This window comes from Diorhabda carinulata, chromosome 5 (genome assembly GCF_026250575.1).
Source record: "Diorhabda carinulata isolate Delta chromosome 5, icDioCari1.1, whole genome shotgun sequence".
Lineage (NCBI taxonomy): Eukaryota > Metazoa > Arthropoda > Insecta > Coleoptera > Chrysomelidae > Diorhabda > Diorhabda carinulata.
In genome coordinates, this window is record NC_079464.1 from 15,901,450 (window position 1) to 15,928,663 (window position 27,214).

General features: G+C 32.3%; 1 protein-coding gene across 1 annotated transcript; it reads left to right on the forward strand.

Moving 5' to 3' along the window:
• The first annotated feature begins 2,733 nt into the window (after nucleotides 1-2,733).
• LOC130893662 (glutamate receptor ionotropic, kainate 3-like) lies at nucleotides 2,734-24,388 on the forward strand. Its single transcript, XM_057799933.1, has 13 exons — nucleotides 2,734-2,851; nucleotides 4,414-4,597; nucleotides 7,092-7,409; nucleotides 8,209-8,407; nucleotides 8,681-8,932; nucleotides 10,752-10,976; nucleotides 12,795-13,001; nucleotides 15,740-15,824; nucleotides 15,878-16,154; nucleotides 16,502-16,709; nucleotides 19,766-19,988; nucleotides 21,913-22,028; nucleotides 24,041-24,388. Exons 1-13 carry the CDS (start codon nucleotides 2,764-2,766, stop codon nucleotides 24,323-24,325), a joined length of 2,667 nt encoding a protein of 888 aa, XP_057655916.1. The 5' UTR covers nucleotides 2,734-2,763; the 3' UTR covers nucleotides 24,326-24,388.
• The last annotated feature ends 2,826 nt before the right edge of the window (nucleotides 24,389-27,214 follow it).

The window sequence follows — 27,214 nt, forward strand, 5'->3', positions numbered from 1 at the left end:
AAAGGCCGTATAATAAGAAATAAGCAAGAAAAGTCAATCCTACTTGTCTCCCGAACTGATATATAATATTCTTAATCGAAAGTTCCCTATATGTATTATAAATTGCGAATAACGTGATATGAGACAAAAAGTAATAAGAAATATATCGAAATCTAGATTTCGCTCTACTGGTAAATCGTTCCGATAAGAAGTATTCGATACCGAAGTATTTTCTATTTTCTACCAACCTCATTAATAACGTTAATTGTATACTATGGGTATTGTAATTACGACGAAATACCCACATCAAACAGATCGATGGTATCATTTGGAACAAACTTACAAAATCATAAAACACATCCTTAAAATGCTCAGCTACACTTAATTTGTTTATAGATTCACCCACTGTGAATATCAACCAGGTCAGAAAAAACAGAAACCATTTCGATGAAAAGTTCGGTTCAATGTATGTTTCAACTTCGGAATTGATATGACGACAATGGATAACTGTAGAAGAGAAAAGTATAAAACCGAGTTTGTTTATTGGACGAAGGATGCATTGAACGCAGTTAGATGTTTGTGACATGTCGAAATATTTTTTTACAATAAAATAGATATATCGTATGTCGTATCGATACACCGACATTATTTTTAATGAACTAATTTAGATGGATATCTAAATGATGATTGATATGTGCTTTTATATTAGAAGGTAACTATTATCAATGTCAAACGCCATGTATACAGAGTGTTTCCGGAGTGAAAACGACATATAGAGAGGCGATTAAAGCCATTTTGTAACAACGAAAGTGCAGTTCCTTGTGAAGAGAAAATGGTAAAAATCGTAAAACATAGAATTTTGAGATTATTGAAATAAAATAAATTGAAACTCACCTGTATATAATCATTGTTCAAACTAGAACGTACTAAACTGTGAATCCAATACGGATTCTTGATCGTGTAAAGAAAACATTTCATTATAATTCTACAAAGTAGGGTTGGTATACTTATGTCGTCTGTACTAGATCCGGATTTCATCGAATGGAGATGTTTTAAGCTCCTTCCAGTAGTTAGTTCTCAAAGAATTGAATTTTCTTCACATCATCTTTGCTTGCCCGATGGCAATTCTCTCTATAATTGAATACATACGACGATAAACTCTGTTTTCTTGATTTTTTCATTTTTTTACCGCCATTAAGGATACGCGCGTGTACTCTTCGTCAAGGCGAACCACAGACCTAAAAATATTGGTCAATAATGACCCTTCACAATGCAAAGGAAAAATATGGTGCAATAAAACTCAAACTCACACAAACTTTTGTTCAATAATTGTGCAATCTTCAATATTAACTCTAAAAGGTCAATAATAAACAATAATGTGTATTGGAGGAGAACAACAAAATTTAATACTTGAAGAAACACAACAAAAAATAAGTCACTGTACAAAATACAAATACCTAGGCATGATCATCACTAATGATGGAAGATTAGATGAAGCAATAACACAAAGAAATAACCAAGGAAGACAAGCAATAAGACAACTAAATAGTGTATTGTGGGACAAACAAATATCCAAGGAAAACAAACATCGAATATACAATAGCATAATAAAAAGTACAACAACATTTAGTAGCGCAATCTGGCCTCTAAAAGAAAAAACAGTCAAAATGCTTGAAGACACAGAAATGGATTATTGGAGACGCGCGGCAGGAATATCAAGACTGGAAAAAATAAGAAACGACAGAATCAGGGAGATCATGAAAGTGCAACATACGATTACGGAAGACATTAGGGTGAATCAGTTAAGATGGTACGGACATGTCCAAAGAATGCCTGAAGACCGCATACCCAAACAAATTTTAAATTGGGCACCACAAGGAAGAAGAAAAAGAGGAAGACCAAGATTAAGCTGGAGAGAAGGTATCTTTGGGAAGATCGAGAAAAATGGAAACTGGGAATCGGAAGACGGCGAAGAACGTTTTAACCCGATTAATATATATATATATATATATATATATATATATATATATATATATATATATATATATATATATATATATATATATATATATATATAGGTCAATAATATTGCGCAATTCGTAATATTGCACAATAACATTGATTATCTAGGGGGGCCGCCTTATTAGAAAAGTTACTAAAGGAAGTGATAATAAAACAAAAATGTATAGACCAAATAGAGAAGATGAGAAAGTAAATAAAGAGTACAGGATAAGTCGGAACCTTGTCCTTCATCTGGCATTAGAAACGATTTAAGGAGAAAAAAGAAAAATAGGAGGAAAAGAAAGGGAAGTTAATCATAGTTTCTTTCCTGTCAAATTGACATTTTCGAAAAGTATACATTGCAGCGTTCAGCACAATTATTTTCACATGTGAAGCTGAAGCTAAGCTTTCAACATTGGTTTAAATACCATGTTTTAATGGAAATTCATTATCAGACTTTTCCTTTTATTGTGGATGAACTATACAAAGTTTTTTTCCAATCAAAAACGTATATGTTATATCGATTAATTCTATTGACAATCTCAACGTATGTTAACTAATTTCATTGTCCTAAATATTTCATGTGAGAAAAACTTATACTGCTTAATAAATATTGTCAAGTTCACTTTCATTACTAGGTGTCATTCAAAACAATAATTAGTTAATTGGTTGATTGAGAATTACGTTATTTGTTGTAATGAAATAGGAAGTACCAATTAAAAACTAACATTTTCTCAAAAGTTGAACAAAAATAATTCAGACTGACGTATACTTTAGCGAAACATGTTGGTGGCGGTGATTATACGGTGGTTTTCAGTTTTATATTTCACAATTTTTGTTAACGGCACTTTAACCGGTGAATTGAAAATCGGTATGTATAATAAATTTAAAAAAAGGCATTGATGCATTTTCTTATTCATCAATTTGAGATTCACATACTAAGAAATAGTATTGAAATTATATTGAAAAAATTAGATTTAGTAGTTACACGGCTTTTTTCTAGGAATAAAATAGTTATAAAGCTCTTGATTGGCCAAAAGTTTTTACCTACCCCATAATCAATTTATTAAATTTAGAAATGATACAATTCAAGAAATTTTTCTTTCATATCGTCAAGCGAAGGTCAAAACAGTGCTCGAAAGTACCGACTGATGTGTTTGTTATTCTGTAACTGTGAATGATTCTTTCGGTGTTTTTGATTGTATTTTAGTGCTAAATTACCCTATAAGACGCCAGAACGTGCTGTGATTTATATTTTTAGGATCCAGATATCTTTTCATGAAGTTTGTATACGAATCGTTTCCGTTCTGGCAAATTCAGATTCGTAACTTGTAGAACTAGTGAAAATATTGTATATAAATTGCAAGTCTTCATAGTCTAAGTAAAAGTTTCATTGCTGCCGAACTATAAATAACTCGATATACCGTGGACTACAACGTGAAAGAATATGCATCAACCAGGAGGTTTGAAGATAGAAAATGTTCAGGGCGGCTCCCAAATACCACAAACGCTTAAGATAAACGTATGGTAATGATCAGTAAACGTGTTCTACGACTCTGGGGCCCAGAGATAGCAGCTCACATCAATGACTGGGGGATTTGCCTTTGGATACTTCAACAGTAAAAAGGTGGATGAGAGTACCTGTCCTCTTGGGAAGAGTGATATTGGAGAAACCTGTTTTAAGATAACATTACGAGATTGCAATGGGTTAACGAATATAAAAATTAAACGCATGCAGAGTAGGAGACAGTTTTATGGAATAATGAGTTGAGGTTTGAGGCTTTTGGATCTAAAAGAAGAGTGTTTGTACTCAAAGGAAAAATAAATGCTAGATCCATGTGTAACCTTGCCTGTGATACATGACAAAGGCTCGGTGATGGTTTGGGGATGATCTATAGAAAGGACAACTGGAGACCTGATGAAAATTGAAGGAATTTTAAAGAATCAAGGCTATAAAAAATATAAAAGGAAAATGTAGAACGTTCTGGCTGGCGCATGATTGGCAAGATATCTATCTTCCACCATGACAGATATCCCGAGCATTCCTCAAAGGTTCCCAAAGAACTTTTAATAGAATTGGAAAGGAAGAATGTACTAGAAGTAATGATTTGGCCGTCACAACCCGATTGAGTTTTTGTTGGACAAATTGGACAGGGAATTCAGAAAGAAATATTCTACTTTCACTTCACATATTCTGAAAAACGGATGGAACCAAATAGACGACGATTATTTGTCGAAATTGTTAAAGAGAATGCCAAAATTTTGCACTGGAATGACATTTTAAATATGAATATCAAAATCGATCGTATTTGTTTTGTATCACGCAAACTATGGGGTGATCAAAAACAGTGTATGATACAGAATGTAGTGCATTTATTTGGATTACGTTCTTTATTTATATTGAATACGTTCAAGTTTCCCTTGAATTTTCAGCTGGAATTTTTGAAAATATTCAACTCCATCAAACAGCGTTCGCCTACTCCAACAACCTATATAATTTCGAGAAGGAATCCAAAGATGTTGCAGTTTCTCATATAGTGGACTCTAGTATATTGAAAGATGAACCTTTCACAGCCCTCAAAGGAACTTGTTTATTCCTCAAACAAGGCATAGTAGGGTTAGTATTTATCATTTAAGTTTGTCTACCAAAATATTGAAACAGTTTATTATCGCTAGTGAATCATAGAAAAGTTTATATTTTTTCATCTGATAATGAAGGTTGTCTTATTAAACTTGCGTGTTATGGACGGCACACTGTAAAGTTTTGACTTTAACTTTTTTTTATAAATAATTGCGCAGCGGTTCGAATAGCGTTATACAAGACTGGATCCTGCCATAAGCAGCCTGGAACGATTTACAACCGCTTGTGCTGACCACAACAACATTAAGAAATCGTGACCTTAAGTTTGAGTACAACGACAGCTCTGTGAGGTGTGAAGAGTGACTATTAATCAGTGGACAGTGAAATGAAGATTGCAGACAAATAATCTGACCTCTGCGATTTATCCAAAACTCACTCCAGTTCATTGGAAAGCATGCCTGCGTTTTGCACAGGATCTCTGAATTGTACGTTATAACAAAGATGATCTCGCCTGTTTTCAGATAAGACCATAATATGTCTCAATAGCAGCTACAGATGAAGGAAAGTGTACCGAAGATAAAGAGAGTGATTCACGAAATTTGAAATTTTCATAAATTTATATTCATATTGAAGCATATTAAATTGTCATATACAGAATATTTTTTTGATTTGATGAATAATTCGAAAAAAAATATAGTTAAAGTTAAAAGTTTACAGCGGGCCGATTTCTAGATAATCAAATATATTCTCCTATCCCAAAAATAACAAAATATTTCTCTGAGATTCGATCACAGTAGAGAAAATCTTTGTTCTTCATCAAATTTTGCAACTGTAGGAACGTAGTGAAACACCACTTAGATCACTCGGGAAATACTGTGTGTTCTATTTGATTTTTTTGGAATCAATAAATAAATTACACGTTTCGTGAATAGAGCTCATTTCCTTCATACCACTTGGTATACCATAATTCACATCGATTCAAATGTGAGGCCAGTTTTTTATCAGCAGATAGAGTGGTGAAAAAGCAGAAATTAACAGTTCAGATATCTTCATTAGAGAGCTTGAGCACTTTAGTCACAACGCCACCACCAATCCTCAAACTCTATCAACCTAAGCAATCAATCGTAAACACTGCATCGTCGCATCTTCATGAATGGCTTGAAGGCTTTCGATGGAAAGATCCTAACTCTCTGACTGCCATATTAGAAAAACAAATTGATATATTTACATCTGATTGATGCTTATCTCAACCACTCAGTTCCCTCACTGGTTTTCAATAAGACTTCATACTAGTCCTTCATCTATGAATTACTAATACGGGTGATATCCCAGATCCTCATAACCCCTTTAAGGGTCATTGCAGTTATCGAAAAAATTCCAGCCACCGTTTTCAACCATCTGGATAACTGCCTTGTAATTTCCACTCAAGGCTTTGGGGGAAGCACCTCGAGATCTGCAGAGAAGCCGTCTATTTGGGAGTGGATAGCCGATCTGAGCAAATGCCTACTGCAGCTCATCACTATCAACTGAGAATGCTTTTATCTTGCAAGCAATTAATCGTCAGGCAAGAAACAAGCTAGTTCAAGTCACAACTTGTATATCACTATTGTCATAATTTCGATTCTACCTCGAATCGTCTTAATGACCTCCAATCACTTTTCAAAAAGCTGTTTGGTTAGTTGAGCAATTTTTTTGCTCCCATTATTTTAGTGGATACCACACCTTTCCATAATCCAGCACAATTTCAGTTTTGCAGAATAAAATTTTCCTATATCAGTACCATTTCATAATATCCCCAAACCCTGCAAAAAAATATCCATATTACTCAACAATATAAATCAACTCACTCTCAATTCTCAAAATTAATTATTTTAGCAAACAAATTCTCATTCATAATTATTTTACAACGAAGGTATGAAAATTTTTTCATTCAGTTTCGTCCTGAATATAATGCCCAAATCGCACAGCCATTTTTGACTCTAAAAGATTGATCAAACTGTCTTAATGTTAATCTTTATTATCATTTTCTACTTATTTTATTCAAAATGTCTCTACAGTCGCTACAAAACCTATGTTAGGCTAATTATAATCTAACTATGCCTTTTCCAATTGACTATTTTTTTCATACGACTAACGTCCCATAAATTCGAAGCTGATCGAGTAGACAAGTTCAATGCTAATAACGTTCTATCCTTTTGTTCATTATTGTCATAATTGTACATATCCTGATGGGAACCATTAAGGATTATTGTATCCTAATGGGGACCCAGATCATAGTTATTGTGACTTCAAGTGTTCCTTAGACTTGAAGTTCCATTTACGTGTAAAATTACGTAATTTTGTACAGAAGGTTTTCAGTATTTTAAAGCGTCGTCGGATTATTGAAACCAGGTTTAACTAATTATTTTATTGTTTAATAAATAGTTTATTCCAAAGTTGTTTCAATGTTTTAATACAAAGAATATGATCAACCACCATTGGATAGCACAAAGATATACACTATAGACTTGATGGTATCTTCTTCTATTAGATTATTTGGTCCTCAATCATCGCTTAATTTGGATATAGTACAATCTTTAACGGAAAGAAAAGACATTCCTCACATCTTAACAAGATGGGTGAATCCGTCACAAATGGGTTTTCAAACAATCAATTTCCATCCTAGTCCCTTTAATTTGGCCGAAGGATATTTGAGTATCATTGAAGCCTTAGAATGGGAATCTTTCACTATTCTTTATACTGATATAGACCATTTATTACAAATAACTGATTTGATAGAAAGAGCGAAAGACTATGGAAAAATTGTTTATACTGAAAATGTAGATCCTTACAAAAACGGAGATTATAGGTAAGTTATTTTCATAATTGTTTTGAAATTTTGAATCATATATATTAGAGTGCTTTTCTCAACTATTTTTTTCTGTCCCATCGTGAAACTTTGTTGCAAGTACCCAAAAGAAATCCATGAAATTTTTGCCCTTAAAATAGATATTGAGTAATCGAATCTCTGATCTGATTTTTTATTTATAAATTTTTATAGCTCAGAGGCATTTTTTTAGCAACGAATTTTTTTTTCATATAATGATCTACAAAAGTGTGTGTTGTGGAAAAGCCGTAACACGAACCGGAGAGGTAGTAAATGCCTCTTAACTTGATTTTTCCCATGAAATTCGCGTTTTTTGAAATTACTCATTATACTTTTGATGAATCTGGTGATTATTCCACTCCGATGACGAGACCTGTTTTCTTGTTTGAGACATAACAGTGACAGGTCGTTAAAACTCCAAAGTTTGCATATCACACTGGAGTTCATTTCGACACCCGTTCTTCGGATCGTACTGACTAAATACTAACAAACCAAATGCGGAGTACCGCCATCTAGTTGAAATCTGAAATCCTGTTCTGACAGACAGTAACAGACAATTATAGTTCGAGTAAAACTCAGTAATCATATTTTGCAACAAAGCTCATGAGTTATAGAAATACTTGTAGCCGCATTTCGGTCCACAAATCTTAGTTCATGTTTTGCATCAATTCCTTTGAATACTTTGATTCCGTTTCCAAATATTTTTGTGTCTTAGTAAACAACATGATTATTATATAAAAACTATTGACAATATATTTTATTGAAAAATTCAATTTTCTAGATCAATTCTCAAAAATGCTGCAAGATCTGGTCAAAAAAATTTCGTTTTGGATTGTCCTATAAAAGATTTAACAAACCTCCTCACTCAATTACAACAAGTTGGATTGTTGTCAAGTGGCTATAACTATTTTATGACTAATTTGGATTCTCACACGGAAGATTTAAGTTCTTTCATGTACAGCGATGCTACTATAACAGGGGTAAGGAACAAAAATAGTTATTTATTATACAAGGAACACAAATATTAGATTTTAACCGAAAGATGAAATCTAATATATTTCCGGCGTATTATGGCACACATTTTTTTTGACGGGAAAAACGAAGATTCAATAAATAACAATTTTATTATATTCGAATCAGAAAATTATCGACGTAAAATCAAAATTTTGAAGTTATTAGGCTAGTCTTGGTGACAAATTTGGGAATAAATCACAACAGGCCATTCAATTATTATAATGATAAGTATGTTTTAGGTGCATCTAACGCAGCCAAATGCTGAAATGACAGCTCGAGCATCCAAGGAACTTTGTCATTTGTACAACATAACTTTCAAGTTGGATTGCGGTACACCGGAAATAGATACAGAAACAGCTTTGATTCTCGATTCTGTCAGTATATTTTTACAAACTATCAAGAGCCTAGAAATAACTCAAGGTCAAATAATAACTTGTGACAGTGATGACAGTTGGCCTTACGGACTAAATGTGATCAACACTTTGAAATCGGTGAGTTAACAGAAAATACATAATAGAATGAAAATTGCTAATTGTATTGGAGAAAAATATATTTTATAACCAGAAAAATGCCTGTTATCTGCGACGTCATCGATTTTGGGTTACATTTGAAATAGTACGGGATGCTATCTAAACGAGAAGTTGGGCTCATAACTTAGGTTTTACTCCATCAGCAAAGGCTGAAGTTAAAAGTTTACCTTTAGTCTCTGAAGATGATAACTATCAAAACGCGCGTCACACAGTGTAATTCTCAGTGCTGGTGTAGTGGTGGTGCAAACAGTGTATTCATTATTAATTAAAAATTTTGATGCTTTTGATACGGAGAATATTTCCATAATAAAAATCGAAACTGTTTATTTTACAGGGGGAAAATATGTCTTATTACCAAAAAATCGCCTGTTCTTTATGAGAACATCGATTTTAGGCAACACTTGTAGTAGTTCGGGATGCTATCTCATCGATAGAGCGGGTTGAAAAACCCAGTTTCACTCCTTCAGCAAAGGAGACTACAGAGATCCTCAAAGATGAATTGTTCTAATGATAAGCTTGGGGTGCTATGCCGATTTTTCTATAGGGAAATCTTTGTCTCTTACAGTAAATAGAGTGCGTTCGCAAAAATCTTCATGCAAACTTGACAGGTCTCAAGAAGCTTTACACAAAGTTTCAACTTGCTGCGATTCTTTTTATAATAGTAGAGCTCGAACGATCTCTTACAATTAGTCGGAGTTTCGCTCTGCCATAAATTTCTTGACTAAAGAAGGATCAACAAACACAAATCAAAAACAGAATAATGAGTGTTTACGGTTTGTTTTGTCGGGTACGAGAATCATTAGAAGATGATTCACGTACGGGAGGTCCTGTGACTATTTCAGAAAACATAAGACCAGTAAAAGAAATTGTTTCAAGTGACCGGCGCCTAAAAATAGAAAAAATTGTAACACAGACCAGCATTTCCGAAATGAGTTGTCTGAGAATCCATGACTATTTGAATATGAGAAAACCCAGTGCAAGGTAGGTGCCTCAAATTCTCAGCTCTGCAAAAGAAGCGGCGTGTAGAATGTTGTTGAGCGATTTTTAGAGGCTTACTGCGAGACATCAAGAACCAGATCTATTATGAAGGGTGATGAATGGTATTTTCCTATGGTTCGAGTTTCCATGGAGTGACATCGGAAAAAAGAGTCCCTGGCAAAGGAAACAAAGGTCAAAAAAAGCACCATAAAAGTGATGACTATATTATTTTGGCATTGCGAGAGGATTTTGTTGATTGACTTAAGAGGGAACAAATACGACCATGAGCACGGCATATTCCTCACATACTAAGATCGGTGCATCGAAAAATTATTGAGAAAAAGCTCTGATCTGGATCCGCTCGGTTATTTTTTTACACATACACTAAAAACTCATGGACCGCATTGCAAAATAGTTTTCGTTCTAAAATTATTTGAAATGACTAATTGACGTTATTAGATGTAAAAAAAAAAGAATTAGAATTTTTCGCAATTGTTGGTAGAGACTAAATTCAACCAATGAATATGACAAATACTGGAAATAATGAAACAGAATCACTCTAGTACTTTGAATTCATCAAACTGCAGAAATTACTTACAAATATCAGACAAATATTTTGAACTATACCTAATATTCACCAGAGCTAACTACACAGTTTGCTGTCAACCCTTAATTTGCTTATTTCTCGCGAAATTTTCTCCGAGAAAGTTTATGACAATTTTCTGTTCATACTTCAATGAGTCGCCCTTTGAATTTTAACATAATCTTAGATAATAATATTTTTTGATAATTATTTTCACAGGGCTCTTACGAAGGTATAACAGGAACGATCGAATTCGGTAATGATGGATTCAGAAATGTTTTCCAGTTAACTATTTATCAATTAGAAGGTGCTGTTATCGAGAAAGGTAGTTGGAATACCAGTACCGGCTTAAGCGAAGACGCTGTTTTAACATTTGATGAAGAACCTCAAGATGATGAAGCAGCAGATTTACAAGATAGAAATTTGAAAGTATTGATAGCATTGGTAAGAATATTTCTATGATATAGAATTACTACTTATTAGAATTGAATCAGAATCCATAAGAAAGTGATAATTTATTTTTTCATTTAATTGTCATTTTCTAATTTCATTTTGAGTTACCACCTTGGATGCAAATTTCGGAATGGTATCGTCGCCAGAGACTACTCACATGTAATAATATTTGAAAATCAATTCAAAATAATTTTCGATTGTAATGAACGTAACGAAAATACGATTTATGACGTAATTATGAAGTACACAAAGATCATTTCACACTAAGGAAGAAATAACTGACCACTGACACACTGTTCATCCAATCTAATCTTAAATAACCTTTGAATCTTCTTCATATACTATTTTGTTTTCTTAGACGTGGCTCAGGAATTTGACAAATTTGGTCTTGAAGGGTTCAAATACAAACTAAATAAACTCTTTCCTACCTAATATGCAAAATTTTCAGAGTTCTATTTAAAATAATGAGCCTTCAGAATGAAGCAAGAAGATGTTTACTCAGACTCAAAGGAAATCAACGCGGGTGGTGTTCCACAAGGTTGTGTTCTAGGACCAGTCCTTCGCCTCTTATATATTAGTATATATATATATATATATATATATATATATATATATATATATATATATATATATATATAAATTAGAAAACCACACGAAGAAACAGCAATCAATACACAATCAATAAAATTAATTATTAGACAATAAAATAGAGGATAAGCTTAAACAAGAAAAAAATAGTTGCATGTATATTTCAGAAACAGATAGGAAAAATAGACAATTAACAGGTACCATATGCTAATGCTATCTGGGGCTAAAACTTGATGCGAAGTTACATTGGAAGTCTCACATAAAAAAGAAACCATAAGAACCAGATATTGAATACAAGAAAATGTATTGGTTGCCGGGAAGACAATCCACTCTGTCAATTTTTAATGAACAAATTGTATAAGAACAAATCCTGAAACCAGCTTGGACCTACTGAATTCAACTATGGGGATGTGCTAGTGAAAGCAACACCCAAATAGTCCAAAGATTTCAAAATAAAGTGCTAAGGAGCATCGTTAATGCACCTTGGTACTTTTAAAATCGCGATCTTCATAGGGAGATAGACAAAGAGTCACGGGCAACGACTCTTGTGAACATCGAAGCAGTCCAGCTCCTCGACAATACGAACTGCAAAGGACGAAGCCTGCCGAGTTACTTATCTAAGTGCTTAGAGCAAAGTTCCGAATGTTATATATTAGTGTTAGTGTAAACAATAATAATTGTAGCTATAACCTAACAACAATTGAAGGTGTTTCTATTGAGTAAGATCCTCAGTTTACAGAAATTTGTAGTGATTGAGAATTGAAAGAAGTTGTTTATGATCGTGATAATGATCAGATAATCAGATAATATGTGTACTATTCAACTTTCATTGGTCAATTTGGTGCTAAGAGATAAATATCAAGAAATTATCACTTCTGGAAGTGAAAGTATTATTACTAAGTACTCATAGTTAATATCAATGATAATGAAAGATTTTATATGAAATATGTGTACGTAGAAAAACAAAGAATGCAGAAAAAATATAGAAGTACGTCATTTATTCTTACTTGAGGAAAAATGGAACATCATTACAAATGGAAATCTCTACAAAAATATACAAAAAAACTCGAAAATTGGTTTCCAAGGCACATAATTTTTTGTAAATCTATAGTTATTATTTGCGTTGGAAATAATTCGCCGAATTTTCATGAAATCAATAGTAAATAACGAAAAAACAACATAGCGATTATCTTTAAGTTTTATAATAATTTTCATTTCAAGACTCCTCCTTATGCTCAACTTAGGGAATCAGCTCGGCGTTTAACGGGAAATGAACGATATGAAGGATTCGCTATAGATTTAATTGAAGAAATAGCGTCATTAGAAGGATTCGAATATACGTTTTCAGTAAGAGAAGATCACAAACATGGTGTTTTCGATACATTGTCTGGGAAATGGACTGGTATGATTGGAGACGTAATAGAAGGAGTAAGTTAAAGGATTATATAAATAATTTTCTATGATGTAGGTTATCTACTAAATAACATAACAAGATTTATGTTTCGATTTTCATATTTTTCTAGTTTAGGACAAAAAGAGTAAGGAAAAATTAATTTTTATCATTAAAACATTTTCTACTTTGATTTTATTCTTATTTTGATGTTTATCATGTATTATATTTTGATAAAGACTTGAAGAAAAGTTTCTTAAAAATTATTGAAAAAACTAATTTTTAAACAGAAGAGACCTAGCATCAAAAACATTTAGATGCATTAATAAATAATTTTCTTTTCATTGCAAGAATTCCATTTCGAAAATTATCATATATCACCTAACACCACCATTACAGAGGATCATTTTAGATAATGAAACACAAAATTTTGCCAATGATTATGAACTTATTTGGCTTTTATTCAGAGAACAGAATAAATATTAATAAAAATCATATATAGTACAGTGTACAACGGCTTTTAACTCAAGACATATCGATTTTCTTTAAATTTTAAGAGTAGAAAAATCTGTGAGGAAATGGAATGAAGCGTTTTAAAAAAATATATGGTTATAGACCTAATACAAACCGAGTTATGAATGATTTATTGAAGGTGGACGTTATTTAGTGCAACGAGGACTTTGGAAAATTGAAAGCTGAATAGTTGGAAATTGGTTAATTTCACGCAAAAATTGAACTTTATTCAAATTCAAATGAGACTTGATAAGAATTTGTAATATATAAAATAAAGAAGTCTTGACGAAAATAAAATCCCTTAATTTCATAGAAAAAAACGTCTAACATTGATATTGCCACCCTAATTGAAATAAAATGTTGTAAATCAAGAAGTTTGAATGATTTATAGAGCTTGATTCTGAAAGAAATTATGATTACAATACAGAAAGAATTTCTAAATTTCTAAAAAAAATTTTCTTCTCCTAAAAATAACTCAAAAAATATAAAAGATACATAATTTTTTTCTCAAATTCGAAATAAACGAAGATATAATCTTTCAAAGTTTATAGCAGCATGACTGGTACCGTTTTGAAACCCTTTAAACGTTTTCCTTTTAAAAATAAAGGGTTCAATGTATTTTTAACCTATTATAAGTGTTTTCGTAGTGGGAATGTGACAAAATTAAACCCCAAAGTGTACCAATTTCATTATATTTTGATATTAGTGAAAAAAACCTGTATGGCATATACATGGATATAATATGGGTTGAAATACATTGATCTATGGTTGAAAACCATAAATAGTATCATAAAACATCATGCAATCTTCATTGCAATATCACAAATGGTTTTTTACGTTTATAAGTGATCTATCTTTGATTTTATCGAATTTTGACAATGAGGGGCGGTTTTCACCACTTAAAATAATTAGCACATATTGGTATATGGTTTATTTTGAAGTGAAGGGGTGAATAGAACTCATTTACAAAATTTCACGCAAATCCATAAGTCTTGATGGAATTCTAAGGTGATACCATGATTTTACCGTTGTTCACTGGACTAATAGTGTAAAATTTCATTTTCCTTCGTGTTTTATAGCGGTTTTGGGTGCTCTATCTGCATGTTGAACAGTCTACTACTTTTAAACTCACAACAGCACCCCTTAATTATATTGGGATCAACCCTTCAAAAGAAATTATTCAATCACCAGAGTACAGTGATGTTGATTAATTGTTTTTATTTATGAATGGGTCTAATGTAGAGCAAAAATAGCATGGCTCCGTATGAATGAACTTAGAAGGAGCAGATTTTGAAATTGTTTCACCAAAATTTACTATTGCATTAGATTATTTTTACTTTTGATAACGATAGGGATTTTCATGAAAATTTTATTCAGTTTCCACAAGCAATACTCCTTAAAATTGCTACAAATTTAGAAGCATCGTAAAAAGCCCCTCGAAGTTCAACTGTGAAACTACGGGTTTACTTAACTACCTTCAAAAATCGAGAGCTTGGAAACAAAAAAAAAGTTTCGCTGATGCGATATTTTTCTGAATGTTATTGCGGCTGTACTATTAGTTGTTCATTCAAATTTCATGTTAAGAACAGAATACTGAGGTATGATGAAGTAATGTACAAAATTCATGAGAGGTACAACATTTATTTTTGAGAAAAAGTGCAAAAATACGTCACGTAAAAAAACCAGAGAATTAATAACAACAAAAAAAAATAAACACGATTTTGAATATATGGAAAAATATATGGAAAATTGATTTTGATCAACATACATTGTTTCTAAAAACATGTTTTTTTGGAGTTATTTTCACTTGTTAAAATTTTAACAGATTCATAATCCATAGAATGAGCTTCATAGAAAATGTGTTAGGCCAATGATCATCTACCGGGACATAATTTGTTATATTAGTATTATGTTGTTAAAAATTCCGGAAGAATTAGGAGTTTCTGATCCAAGGGGCAAGGGGGGTGCTTTTCATAGAAGAATCACGTATCGGAAGTTATTTAGGGATAGATATTCTAGCGTCGTCAATATATTTTCTTTGCAATGCTACTACTTCAATATGATACCTTTAACTATTTTTGATTCTACTTTTTGGGCCTGTGCTCTAATTTCAGAATAAGTGGAATAGGGTTTGAGTAATATGACAATTTGCATCGCGATAAAATCACTTTATTCAATAAAAATTTAATGAAAAATAAATACTGCAAGCATTTATCTTTGTTCAACTGTATAATTTTGTGTTATTCCTGAATATATGTTTCAGCGTGCTGATTTAGCAATCTCAGATCTTACAATTAATAAAGAACGAGTAGAACCAGTTGAATTCACACAGCCTTTCATGGCTCTTGGTGAGTTTATTTTCTACTATAACTGCTAACTTCTATGGAATATCATATTCCAGGTATTAGTATTCTCTTCCGGAAGCCAGTTGAGCTACCTCCAAGTTTTTTTCATTTCACCGAACCTTTCTCCATAAGTTTTTGGCAATATCTAGGAATTGCTTACGTTGTGATAGTGTTTGCGCTATTTTTGATTGGAAGATTATCACCTAATGAATGGCAGAGAGTTGAGACATGTAAACAGAGCAAAAAGTACTTAGAAACCGATCTCACATTTTTAAACAGCTTATGGTTTGTATCCTCGGCGCTTTTCAGGCAAACAACAAACGTTAAAATCAAGTAAGTTCAATAATATGATACTTTTTTTCATATTTTTCATCACTGTAATCATTTACTTCATCAATCGACTAATTAAAACTAAACAATCTTTGAATGTTCATTCTCATATGTTGCTTTATACAAAAATCTGACTATTCCATTAAAATTCTTTCTTTCGTCAAACCACTTTGTTGAAATCCTAAATGAATGAAAACTTGATGAAGTTCCATAATGACAATTCAACTATGGAGCATAAATACATCAGGGTGTATTTATGAAAACAGTCCAATAAAACACGAATCTATTTGAACCATAAGTAAGATTTCATAATTCTCATTAAAATCCATAATTTTCTTCTTCTCTTCTAGCTCAATTTCTGCTAGAATAATTTCTGCAACGTGGTGGCTGTTTTGTATTGTCTTAGTATCCATGTACATCTCATTTTCTTTGTCAAGAGATGCCATAGTGATTACAGAAGAAATGTTTAATGACGCACCTTCTTTTCTGGAATACGTCGAAGAAAATGATATCAAGTATGGAGCAATGAAAGGAGGATCTACAGAAGGATTTTTCAAGGTAATGCTTCATTGATCTTTACTTTATACACAAATTAACAATGTACCCCAATTCTATATCATCAAAACATTTGTAGGGCTGAGGAAAGATGAAAAACAAATTAATACATTCTGAGGAAACTTATTTATTTGGGAAAAAATTGTGACTTGCTTGTTTTCTGATATTTTTTTCATCATCAAACATTACTCAGAGAGTTCAGAGACTATATAAATCATAATTTTAGATATCATACGAATCTAAAGGTGATATCAGACGATTCACTTTTTATTCATTTCTGTCTTCTATTCAGCATCTTGTATTAAGAATGAAACGTGTAGGCATTAAATTAATCAAAAGTGATAAATGAATTTATTAGTGAACCAATCCAGCGATGTTGGATTTTGGCATTCGGCATTCGGCATTAATCACTCGCACCCGAATGAACGAAAAATGAAACGTATGAACACAAAGTGAACGTTCACTCGAGTTCATTCGAGGAAATGAGCGAATAAAGTTAATTTTTTTTGTAATTTTGTGTGTGTGTATGATGAGGGCGGAATAAAAAAAAAGAGAACATTCACTAGAGTGATCATTCATCCAAATGAAAAGAGTGAACTGTCTGATATCACCTTAAGCTTTTAATTTGAATGGAAAGTAGCACTCGGCGAACTCACTTTTATATCCAGGTTAGAAAAACCACCAACTTGCTGTTGAATCGACTTTAAAAAATGATAAAACGTATACATTCATACAGCATAATAGTTTAATCGAAAAGTATGAAAAAAATCAGTTCTTTTAACTTTTCTTACCATTTTTCCAAATATATCGCAGACATTCTCAAATTTTGAACATATATTTTCTAACCAACGGCTGCAATTCCTCTTTTTTATATGTTTATGTTCTAAATCGTTTTGATTTTAGGTTCCTTAGATTTTAAAACCAGTTATTTTCATAATCCAAAGGCAGGCAGGTGTTTCAAATACTTTCAGTGTTTATCAAAATATTTTCTATGAAAATATTCAATTGAACATTATAATAATAAAACTATGTATCGTATAAATATGTTTTAATAATTGAGTTCGTTGTGAGCTAGTTAAGAATATTATTTAGAAATGCTGAACACATTTGTATTTTGTGTTACAAAATTCTAAACAATAAACTATTTATTTATTGAATGCAAGCTGCTGATTTGGGCACATTATGTAGTCCGGTGTGATATAATATACAATAAACTTATGAATTCAATAAAATTTAATAAAAATACGATTTATTATTTTGAGACCATCAACCGTTTAATCTTATGAATCATGTATATTTTGAGAATGTTTTATTTCTAGATTGTAGACGTTCTTTCATGTCTTCCGATCTTTTATTTCTCTCATTTACCATGATACCTTGAAGCTCTTCACTTTCTCAAAACTCTGATCTTTCATATTTATGGTAATTCCATTCACTTTTTTCTTGCACTACTATTACTATTTTTTCAATTGTTTTACTATCATGATTGCCATTTCTTGTCATTAGCTGTGGGTTTTGTATATACCATAAATTGCACGGACACTAGTGCAAAGGTCCTTTCGATCAGAGCCTCTTTTATTGCTTCTTCAAAAGCTATATTCTGTACCTCGGGACCAGACTAACGTAAGTCACACTGGAGTAAGTTTTCAGGAGGGCACCAAAACTGTAAGAATTTAACTCTAGGTCTGGCTGCAGAGCTGATAATTGAATCAGTCGGCAAAAAATTATTGGAATTATTAAATATCTATATACTTAACCCATTCATAGATATTTAGTTCAGAATTAACGACTTATTTAATCAGGACTGGACTAACGTTTTTTTAACCGTAATTATAAAATCGTTTTAGGACTTAAGAATATGACAAGGTATGTTCATAAACACTACACAACAATCATTTTTAATATTTATTCAAATAAATCTTTACAAAAACTAAATATACAAAATATGTTTTGGTCTAAAAGGCTAATATTTCATAGATAACCAAACTATTAATCTAGCGCAGTTGTGTCATCCTCAGAAAAGTTCAATTACTTTTCCCTAAGTGGAATATTTTCGAAGAACAATCTGTATTCATTAGGAACCCGTTGCAATAAGTTAACAGTTTGGAAGTATCCTCAGTGAAACTGATTTTATAAAACAGCTTAGTATCTCCTTTACGAAGCTGTAACCAGACTGCATATTATATTAAAAATGATTCATTGTTGGTATTTTTCTCCCTTTAAATAAATGTGGAGTCTTTATTCATTAAGTAAAGAAAATCTAAGAAGCCTTTGAGAAGCATCCGTCTCTCAACAAATGGGTTCTTTTTAGAGCATGAAGCAATAAAATTTGAGCAGTCATTTGTTGTAAAAATAGTGTGATTTTAAATTTTTTTCGCTCTTTCGATCATCACACTATGCCTGTTTAAATTCTTTCAGTGTCGGAACCTTTTCCAGCAGCCATAAATACATAAAAACCATAAAACCATGTTGATATTCTTGTTCTGACCATTACAGTTATCTGTCGAGACTGTTTTCAACAGCTTAAGTTGATTAACGTTTGTTTGGCTTAATCATAGGTGAGGACTTATGTTGTTACAACTCTTTCAAAATACAAAAGGGGATTTATTAGAGGACTTGAGTCGTTATGACTTAATATGAAACCAAATTCTACTTACAATGGTGTATTAACCTGAAAATTGTAATATATGGACTTACGTTCGTCTGATTCTGAGGTACAGTATTAAATAGTGTCTATATCATTTGTTAAACCTTCACGATTAGTGCTTTCGTTTTTGATCTTCTCATTGTTATTGTTGTGAATTTGATAAGGTTTTGACAGACTACTGATTGCAAATCGAAATTTGGTTCTTCATTTTGGTTTTAATACTATATCTATATTATTCATCTGAATTTCAATCGCTCTATTAGATCAACTGCCTCGTTTTCCTACAATAATCATGTCACTCTCCATTCGTTGTCACTTTACCAATTTATTTCTTCATATCCAATATTTTCTTCTCAACCCGAAGTGATATATTTCTTAATCATAATAATCAACTATTTTTTGTTTTATCTAGAATTCCAAGAATCCTTATTATGAAAAAATAGCACAGTACATGAACGACCACCCTGAAGATATGACAGCTACAACAGCTGAGGGTATTGAGAGAACCTTGGAAGGAAACTATGCTTTTTTCATGGAATCAGCAACTATCGAATATACAACGAGGAGACACTGTAATTTGACCAGTTATGGAGGTCTCTTGGATGAAAAAGGTTTTGGGATAGCTGTGAAAAAGGGTATAATTATGTTAAGAACTATAAATACAAAGTCTGGCTATTGAATAACGAGACTGCGCGCCTAGAGGGCTATTATAGTATTTGTGCAGTAGTGGTTTGAAAGGAACGTGTTTTTTTCTCATGCCGAAAATCACGTGAAACAAAAAATAACGTATCAATCTCAAATTGGAAAAAACTTCGACTGAGTGCTATGAATTGTTGCAAGGGCCTATGGGGACAATTCTCTATCTCGTGCACGTGTTTTTGAGTTGTGTAAGCGCTCTGGTGAGGGCCGAGAGAGCACTGAAGTTGACCAGTCCCCAGGTTGCCCTGTGACTGTTTCAACTGCGGAAACAGTGACCAAAATCAACCAAATTGTGCGAGCCGATAAAAAAACGGTTAAAAAATTTTTACACGAGGAATTACACATGACAAAAGTCTGTGAGAAGTTGATGCCAAAAAAACCTAACCAAAAGCTCTTCCGTCAACGGATCTGTTCAGATTTCCTTGAAAGTTTGAAAAGGTTAGAAAAAGATCTGCTTTGAAAGGGATCCAATTTGAGTCGGTGGAAGTGGTAAAGCAAAAAATGGCAGAGCTCCTAAAGGCACTTACCAAAGAAGACTTCCAGAGTGTTCGAATGTAGAATGATTTTTATAATAAAACCTTTTTTCAGAACCAGTCTCTTTATTTAATAGCCAGATATCGTATAATACTAACGAAAAATTCCCTTTCCTGAAAGTAATTGGAAATATAAGTGGTGTATATATAATATTTACAGTAAAGGATGCTCTCCACTTAGTACAGCAATATAAGTTAAATAATTTCTTTCTCTTTGAATCTGTTTTCAATAAATTGAGCACTTTCTCATCAACTTTTTTTGATGTTTATAGTTTGGAAGCATTTGCCAAATAATTACCATCAGACTCAATTACTCATATCTTGTCTGAAGTTTTTTTAGAAGCTTCAGTTTCCAAATTTGTTATGTTTACATTGTTGCTGGAAATAATATGAAGTGGATTATAAATGCTGATGAATTATTACACAATTGGAAAATAAAACGAAATATGTGCAGTATTGCAACAATCAATAAAATGTCTTTTAATAATAACGTTATTCTTTGTTCTCTATTATATAAGGAATTTATCACAATTTTTAGCCAAATCAACTGGGCCTGATCACAAAAGACTGTCTTACATATGTGCATAAAAGGGGCCATAATAACGTACTATTGGCAGCAGTAGAAGTGATTCTGAGTTCTTCCACTTCTCCATGTATTGGAAGCTTGGTTGGTAAAATGTCTTTTCGGGATGTTAACGCAGTACGTCGTAGTAATTCATTTGGAGTGAGGACCAAGGCGCTTTGCATTTTAGATTAGCATATTGGACACATTTTTTGTCTCTAATGGTAAAGCAATCAACACAGTTCTGTAAGGTTCTGTTGAAGTAATAAGTCGAGTGTGATGAAAGGATTATTGGGACACAAACAACTTCTCTGCTAAGTATTCCAGTTTCTTCGAAAGTTCTAGGATAGTCGGACAAGGTTGAGAAAGGCTGTTTAAGAATTTCTCAATAGTATCACATGGATTCACTCTTATTTTTACACTTTGCGTGTCGTTGTATAATGTTTTTCGTCCTTCTAATCCATAAGAGATATAGCAACTAAAATAACCTGATCTGAACTTAGAGAACCTAGAATCAAAATGTATTTAACATGTTTGAAATATACTAATAACAACCAAATATCGGCATGCGCAGAAAGTGTCTTTCAATTCTCATTATCCCATTATGAACAGTTGTTGGTGAGGTATTTTCAGAACAATATGATTTTTTTCACAATATAATCTTTGTACATCATGTTAATGGTGCAAAAATGAGCGTCCATTATGTGTACTTCGAAAAGAATTCAATTAAAAATTGAAGTAAATTTGTAATACAATTTTTTATAGGCTCACCATTATTAGTTCCATTCAACAAAGCCATTATAAAACTGCAAGCATCCGGAGAGCTCATACGATTAAAAAGAAAATGGTGGGAAGAAAAGTATGCGGGAGATGTATGCGAAGTAAGTTCTTACTAATAATGGATAATGCTTATAACAAAATTAATAAAATTTTTACTCATGACTTGCTATTATAATGTGGGACTCATCAAATTGTTATCATATAAATCATATGGGTGTTCTTCATGCAAGTTAGTACCACTTGGTATACTTCAATTAACTAATCTCAGGATTCATGAATGCAATCTGGGATTCATCAAACTCACATTGTGAAGTTTCCAAAAATTATATCCTCAACATAAATTTCTTACCAATGATGGTTGATAAATCCTAGGACTCTTGTTGCAATCCAAAATATATCAAATTTCCATTGTAAAACAATTTGAATTATCTAATATTATGATATTTTGCTTTTGAACAATAAATCCTGACAAAGATTTACCAAAATATCATTGTGAGAGCCCATATATTTTTAAATGTTCACAAAATTGTTCAGTAAATCCTTGAATTCACTTATGTAACTAAGGATTTACCAAATTTTTATCGTAGTATGTATGAATTTTGGATCAAAAAGGCTGGAAAGGATTCAAATTGGAACATAGCAATTACCGATATATTCAGAATCTCCTCAAACTCCATATTAGATTTGAGTTATATGTTTCACAAAATAAATCATAACTTACATTCCGTTTTCACTAGTTTTCGCATCAATAGGTATCGTGATTATTAAAAAACGGAATCCATTATTATTTTCTTTCTATTAACTGCCATTCCCTATACATAGAACCGTAAAATTTAGTGCATGTGTCTATTTCTCTTGAATTTTGTTTCTCTGTTTTCCGAAACTTTTTCCTCCGTTTCACCCAACAATTTAGACAAGCTGACCAGGTACTTCTTCACTTCCATTCCTAGTCCTTTCTTGAACTTTCGATATTGCTGCAACTTAAAGGTGTATTGTTCATTTGGTTATTGTAGATGTTAGATCTTACGATTCAACATTGTATCCTGACCATTAATATGTTCTCGGTAATTTTCTGTCTGATCAGATCTTCGACGTCTTCATGGCCTTACACTTAAACAACAAGATAATTGATCTACATTACTCGATTGATGATTTTCTCGTCAACAACTGAATAGAAATTGAATCATTATCAAACATTCAATTCGAAATTTTAATACCAGAGTGTTTTTAAAAGTGAATTAACATTTTGGCTGTTTTGCTGTAGGTTTTATTCGAGTTTATTCACGGTTAATAATAATATGGGTTGGGAATAGTGAGCTTTGATATATTTAACACTTGAATAGTCTCCAAACATTCGATAATGATGATTTTTTCGTATATTCGTATTATATATCATTCTTTAGAATATTCAGCTTGAGCAAACAATGACATTTCTTTTGTTTATAAAGGTATGATATGCTTCATTATGGTTAACTTATGGTATACCATCTTCTATAGCTCTTCGAGTTTCGAGTCACCATGGAGAGATCTAGAATCATGGGTTCGATATGGCAGTAGAAGAAATTTAGCAGTAGACGTAGTTGATTTCATATCATACGACAGTTGCCAGGAAAGTTTGAACCTCAATCTAAAGATGTCAGCACTAATAAATTCATAATAACATGTTGTACATGTTTTTATAGATTTTCTTTAGAATTTCGGCGATTTTATACTGTTAGTTTTATTTAACAAATGAGTTGTTGTGATTTCTTCAGAAAATTGGAAATAGAAATCTGAAAAATAATAAATAGAATAAAGATGGTAAGCGTAAAAAAGGATTAGTGGAGAAAGGTTTAAAAGTAGAACATGAGTAACCAGAACAATGAGAGCGAGAATTAAAAAAAAACAAGATGGACTAATCGACTGAGAACAGAGAAAATATGCATATTCACTTAAAAGGACACCATTGTGAACGATAAAGATGATTGTTAAAATAAAATATATTATTTCTTTCCAGGCCGGAACTTCTTGGATAGCCCTTGTAATATGTTCTTCACTATCAATCTTAAAAATAAAAAAATTCAGCCCCCCTCACACATTTTCTAATCTCAATATGTTTGCAAAATATTTTCAGGAGGACGCTGGTTCGAAAGTGGCTCCGAAAACTGTAGAACATGTCAATGGAATTATAGCGATTACATTTTCTGGAATTGCTATAGCACTAGTGATAGCTTTGCTAGAGTTTGTCGTTCATGTCTATCGAATAAGTAGAAGAATGAAACAGCCTTATGGTAAATCTTTTAGTGATGAATTGAAGAAATCTTTTGCCCGAAAACGTACTGTTCAAAGCGTCGAAGATATTGGACTCACCAAACCAGAAAGCGGAAGTAATTTTTCTATAAACAAGCAAGATGCTTGATGCGTACTCACAATTCAATGTTTTTGTCAATATTAGGGAATAAATAAAAATATTACATTTTGAGTTTATTTTATTTGATACGTTTATAACTTTAAAAATAACACTGACAGAACAATTTCATAAAAATGACACTTGCACAACCATCTAATGTGCAAATCTGGAAATACTCTGGAAAGTCACTATTCCAATTAATTACCTCATTAGTTTTTTGTTAAATCAGTTTTTGTTTTCATTAATTTCATCTGTATGTTTGTAAGCGACTTTTTGGCACCGATTCTGCCCTACTTTGAACAATCAGATTGAATTTGTACTTAGCACACTTATCAAAGATTGATGACATATTTTTTTGTATATTTCGCATGAGAATAAGAAAGATAGAACTAGTGGGTGAACTATGTGAATGTGCCGTTCTATACACACAAAATCGAAGTGCAACCATCAACACATCTGTTCGTACAGTTTTATAATAGTAAATTAACTGGAGAGGAAGAACTAAATTTTTTTATAAACAATGAAGAACACACTTTTCGAGTTAGTTATACTAAAAATTAAACTGGAAAACATGCAACAAAGAAACTAGTAGTTCTGACTGCAATTCCAGTCCAAACTATTCACTGTGTAGGACTTTTCTTCCCATTACTTCTTTCTTTTCCCATTTTCTCAATAAGCACGAAGAGGCTCTTCACGGTGAAATGTAGGTGACTAAAATATGAATGCGATACGTGATAACTTGGTTGTGGGTGGATCTGGGTTCGGTTCCTATCTTACGAATTATTTGTCCATTATCGAATATTACTACCAAACTACACCTTCTCTCTCCTCTATTCTTCATTCCCCCATTCACCTATTTCGCTAATCTGAAACTGTTTCGTGTAAAGAAGTAGAAATCTTATTTTTAGACGTGGGTCCGTACTCAGTTAATGACGTGATTTGATTTTATTTTCTAGAGTCTTCACTCTTATTTAAATTTGTTTGGAAGTCATTCGTGACACTGATTGATTGATATCATTATAGGTGACTGATGCTCACTTAAGATGTCTGTGTTATTATCAAAAACCTTTCCTTCTGCTGCAAATTCTGAAGCCATAGAAAATGAAAAATTAACATCAGTGTACTAGCCACACCAAGTTGTTCTAAATCTATTTATTGATATTGAGATCGTGGCAGCTCTCACATAAGTAGCACTAAGCAACAAAGGTAGTTGACAGAAAGCGACTACAGAGTATTGCTTGCTTCTAAGCCATTTTCTTCCCTCATCCGCATAATATAAGTTTAAAGACTTCATAAAGGCTACGTCTGATCATTTAGCTCTATCCAATCTCCAGTATCGAATCATACAAAAGCTCGATTGCATTCGTTTCCTTGGTTAAATTAACATGAGAGGGAGGACCTGTTTGTCGTTTATCTTTTCCTATGATAATTTGCAATTCACCATTACTCCATATCATCCACGTTATATACCTTATCTGGTGTTAAGTGGCAATTCTCAACGAATTGTTTGAAAAGTGCAAAATATCGCGTCTCAAAACTTCAATACTCTTACCACATTCCTCTTGCTTATGGATTTCTTAAAGTAAATTCTGAGTATTACTTGCATACAGTTTTTGTGTTCTTTGTAGGGCGGGTAGTCCAAATAAAATTTTTTCTGATAATTTCCACACATCATCTAATTTAAATGTTACGTTGCAGCTACTTGGCTCTCACCAACGCCCATAATTTTTCTATTGGGCTTAGCTCTGGATGATAGGGTGGTGAAAACGACGTTGAAATATTATGTTTTGCTAAAATTCTAGGTATTATATATATTTGAAAATCTGCCTCGCGCATTTTTATGATTGAATATAGTTCAACTTTATTTGATTTTATCTAATGAAAAATATTTCTCTCAATAGGTAACACTAGGTAATAGGTAATTGTTTTATGAAAAATTTGGAATGGGTTCTAGCACTGCATTATGATGGAAGGCACTATTTAACACCAATACGAATTTTTTTTGAGAATTTGGTCTCAGCAACATGACAAATATTTGTATTGTCCGTGTCGTCGTGAAAGTCTCCAGTTTTCATTCTCGTTCTAAAACTTGTAAGCCCCTTAGCTCAGCTCAGGTTTTAGCAGTATACATATTTGATCGTCCCTATTTTTTGTATTCCCTCAACTTTCTTGAATATTGAACTATTTTTGCTTTTATGTCGTTTTTCTTCATTATAACTTTCCTGTCATCTCCAATTTTATTCCAGTCACAAGTTTTAAAATTCATATCCATATTTTCGAACCATTTGATAAAGTAACTAAAATATTGATTAAATATATATACTATAAAGAAAAAAATAAAAAAAAGCTTTAGAAGCACAACAAACTGAAAAGTTCAAAATAATATTTGGAGAATGCGGGAAAAGATAATATCGATTTGATTTCAATTGGCAAATGATTGTGCACTTTTTTGCATTGTAAGATAGTGAGCCTTTTACTAATTCTGAACGTGGAGTAGGTCGTGCAATGATCTTTATGAAATTGGAGAAGCATACTTGCGAATTAGGCAAACGGATTCAAAGATGGTTAATGAAGTTAATGAAGTTAATCAAGCAAGCTCACAAGCTCACAAACAAATTCCCATGTATATAAATCAAACTTTATTTTATGAAAAACTGATTAATACATACTTGTCAAGTTGATTTATCCACTGCTTAGACAGAATATTTCCACAAATTATTGTCTACAAAAATCCTCTAAATTACCCTGACAAAAGTAACAATTACTGAATATTCTGAATACCTACTGTAACTGGAAATTAAAGAAAAATTGTCTGAAACGAAACGAAGTTTCCAGTACTATCAAAGTATTCGTCGAAAGTAAACGAGATCGCAATTGAAATTACAGTGACCAAAATGG

Excerpts from the sequence above, each read along its gene's own strand:
- LOC130893662 (XM_057799933.1), top strand. The coding sequence starts at position 2,764 with ATGTTGGTGGCGGTGATTATACGGTGGTTTTCAGTTTTATATTTCACA. Across the intron at positions 7,410-8,208 it reads TACAAAAACGGAGATTATAG|ATCAATTCTCAAAAATGCTG; the intron begins GTAAGTTATTTT and ends TCAATTTTCTAG. Across the intron at positions 8,408-8,680 it reads GCGATGCTACTATAACAGGG|GTGCATCTAACGCAGCCAAA; the intron begins GTAAGGAACAAA and ends AGTATGTTTTAG.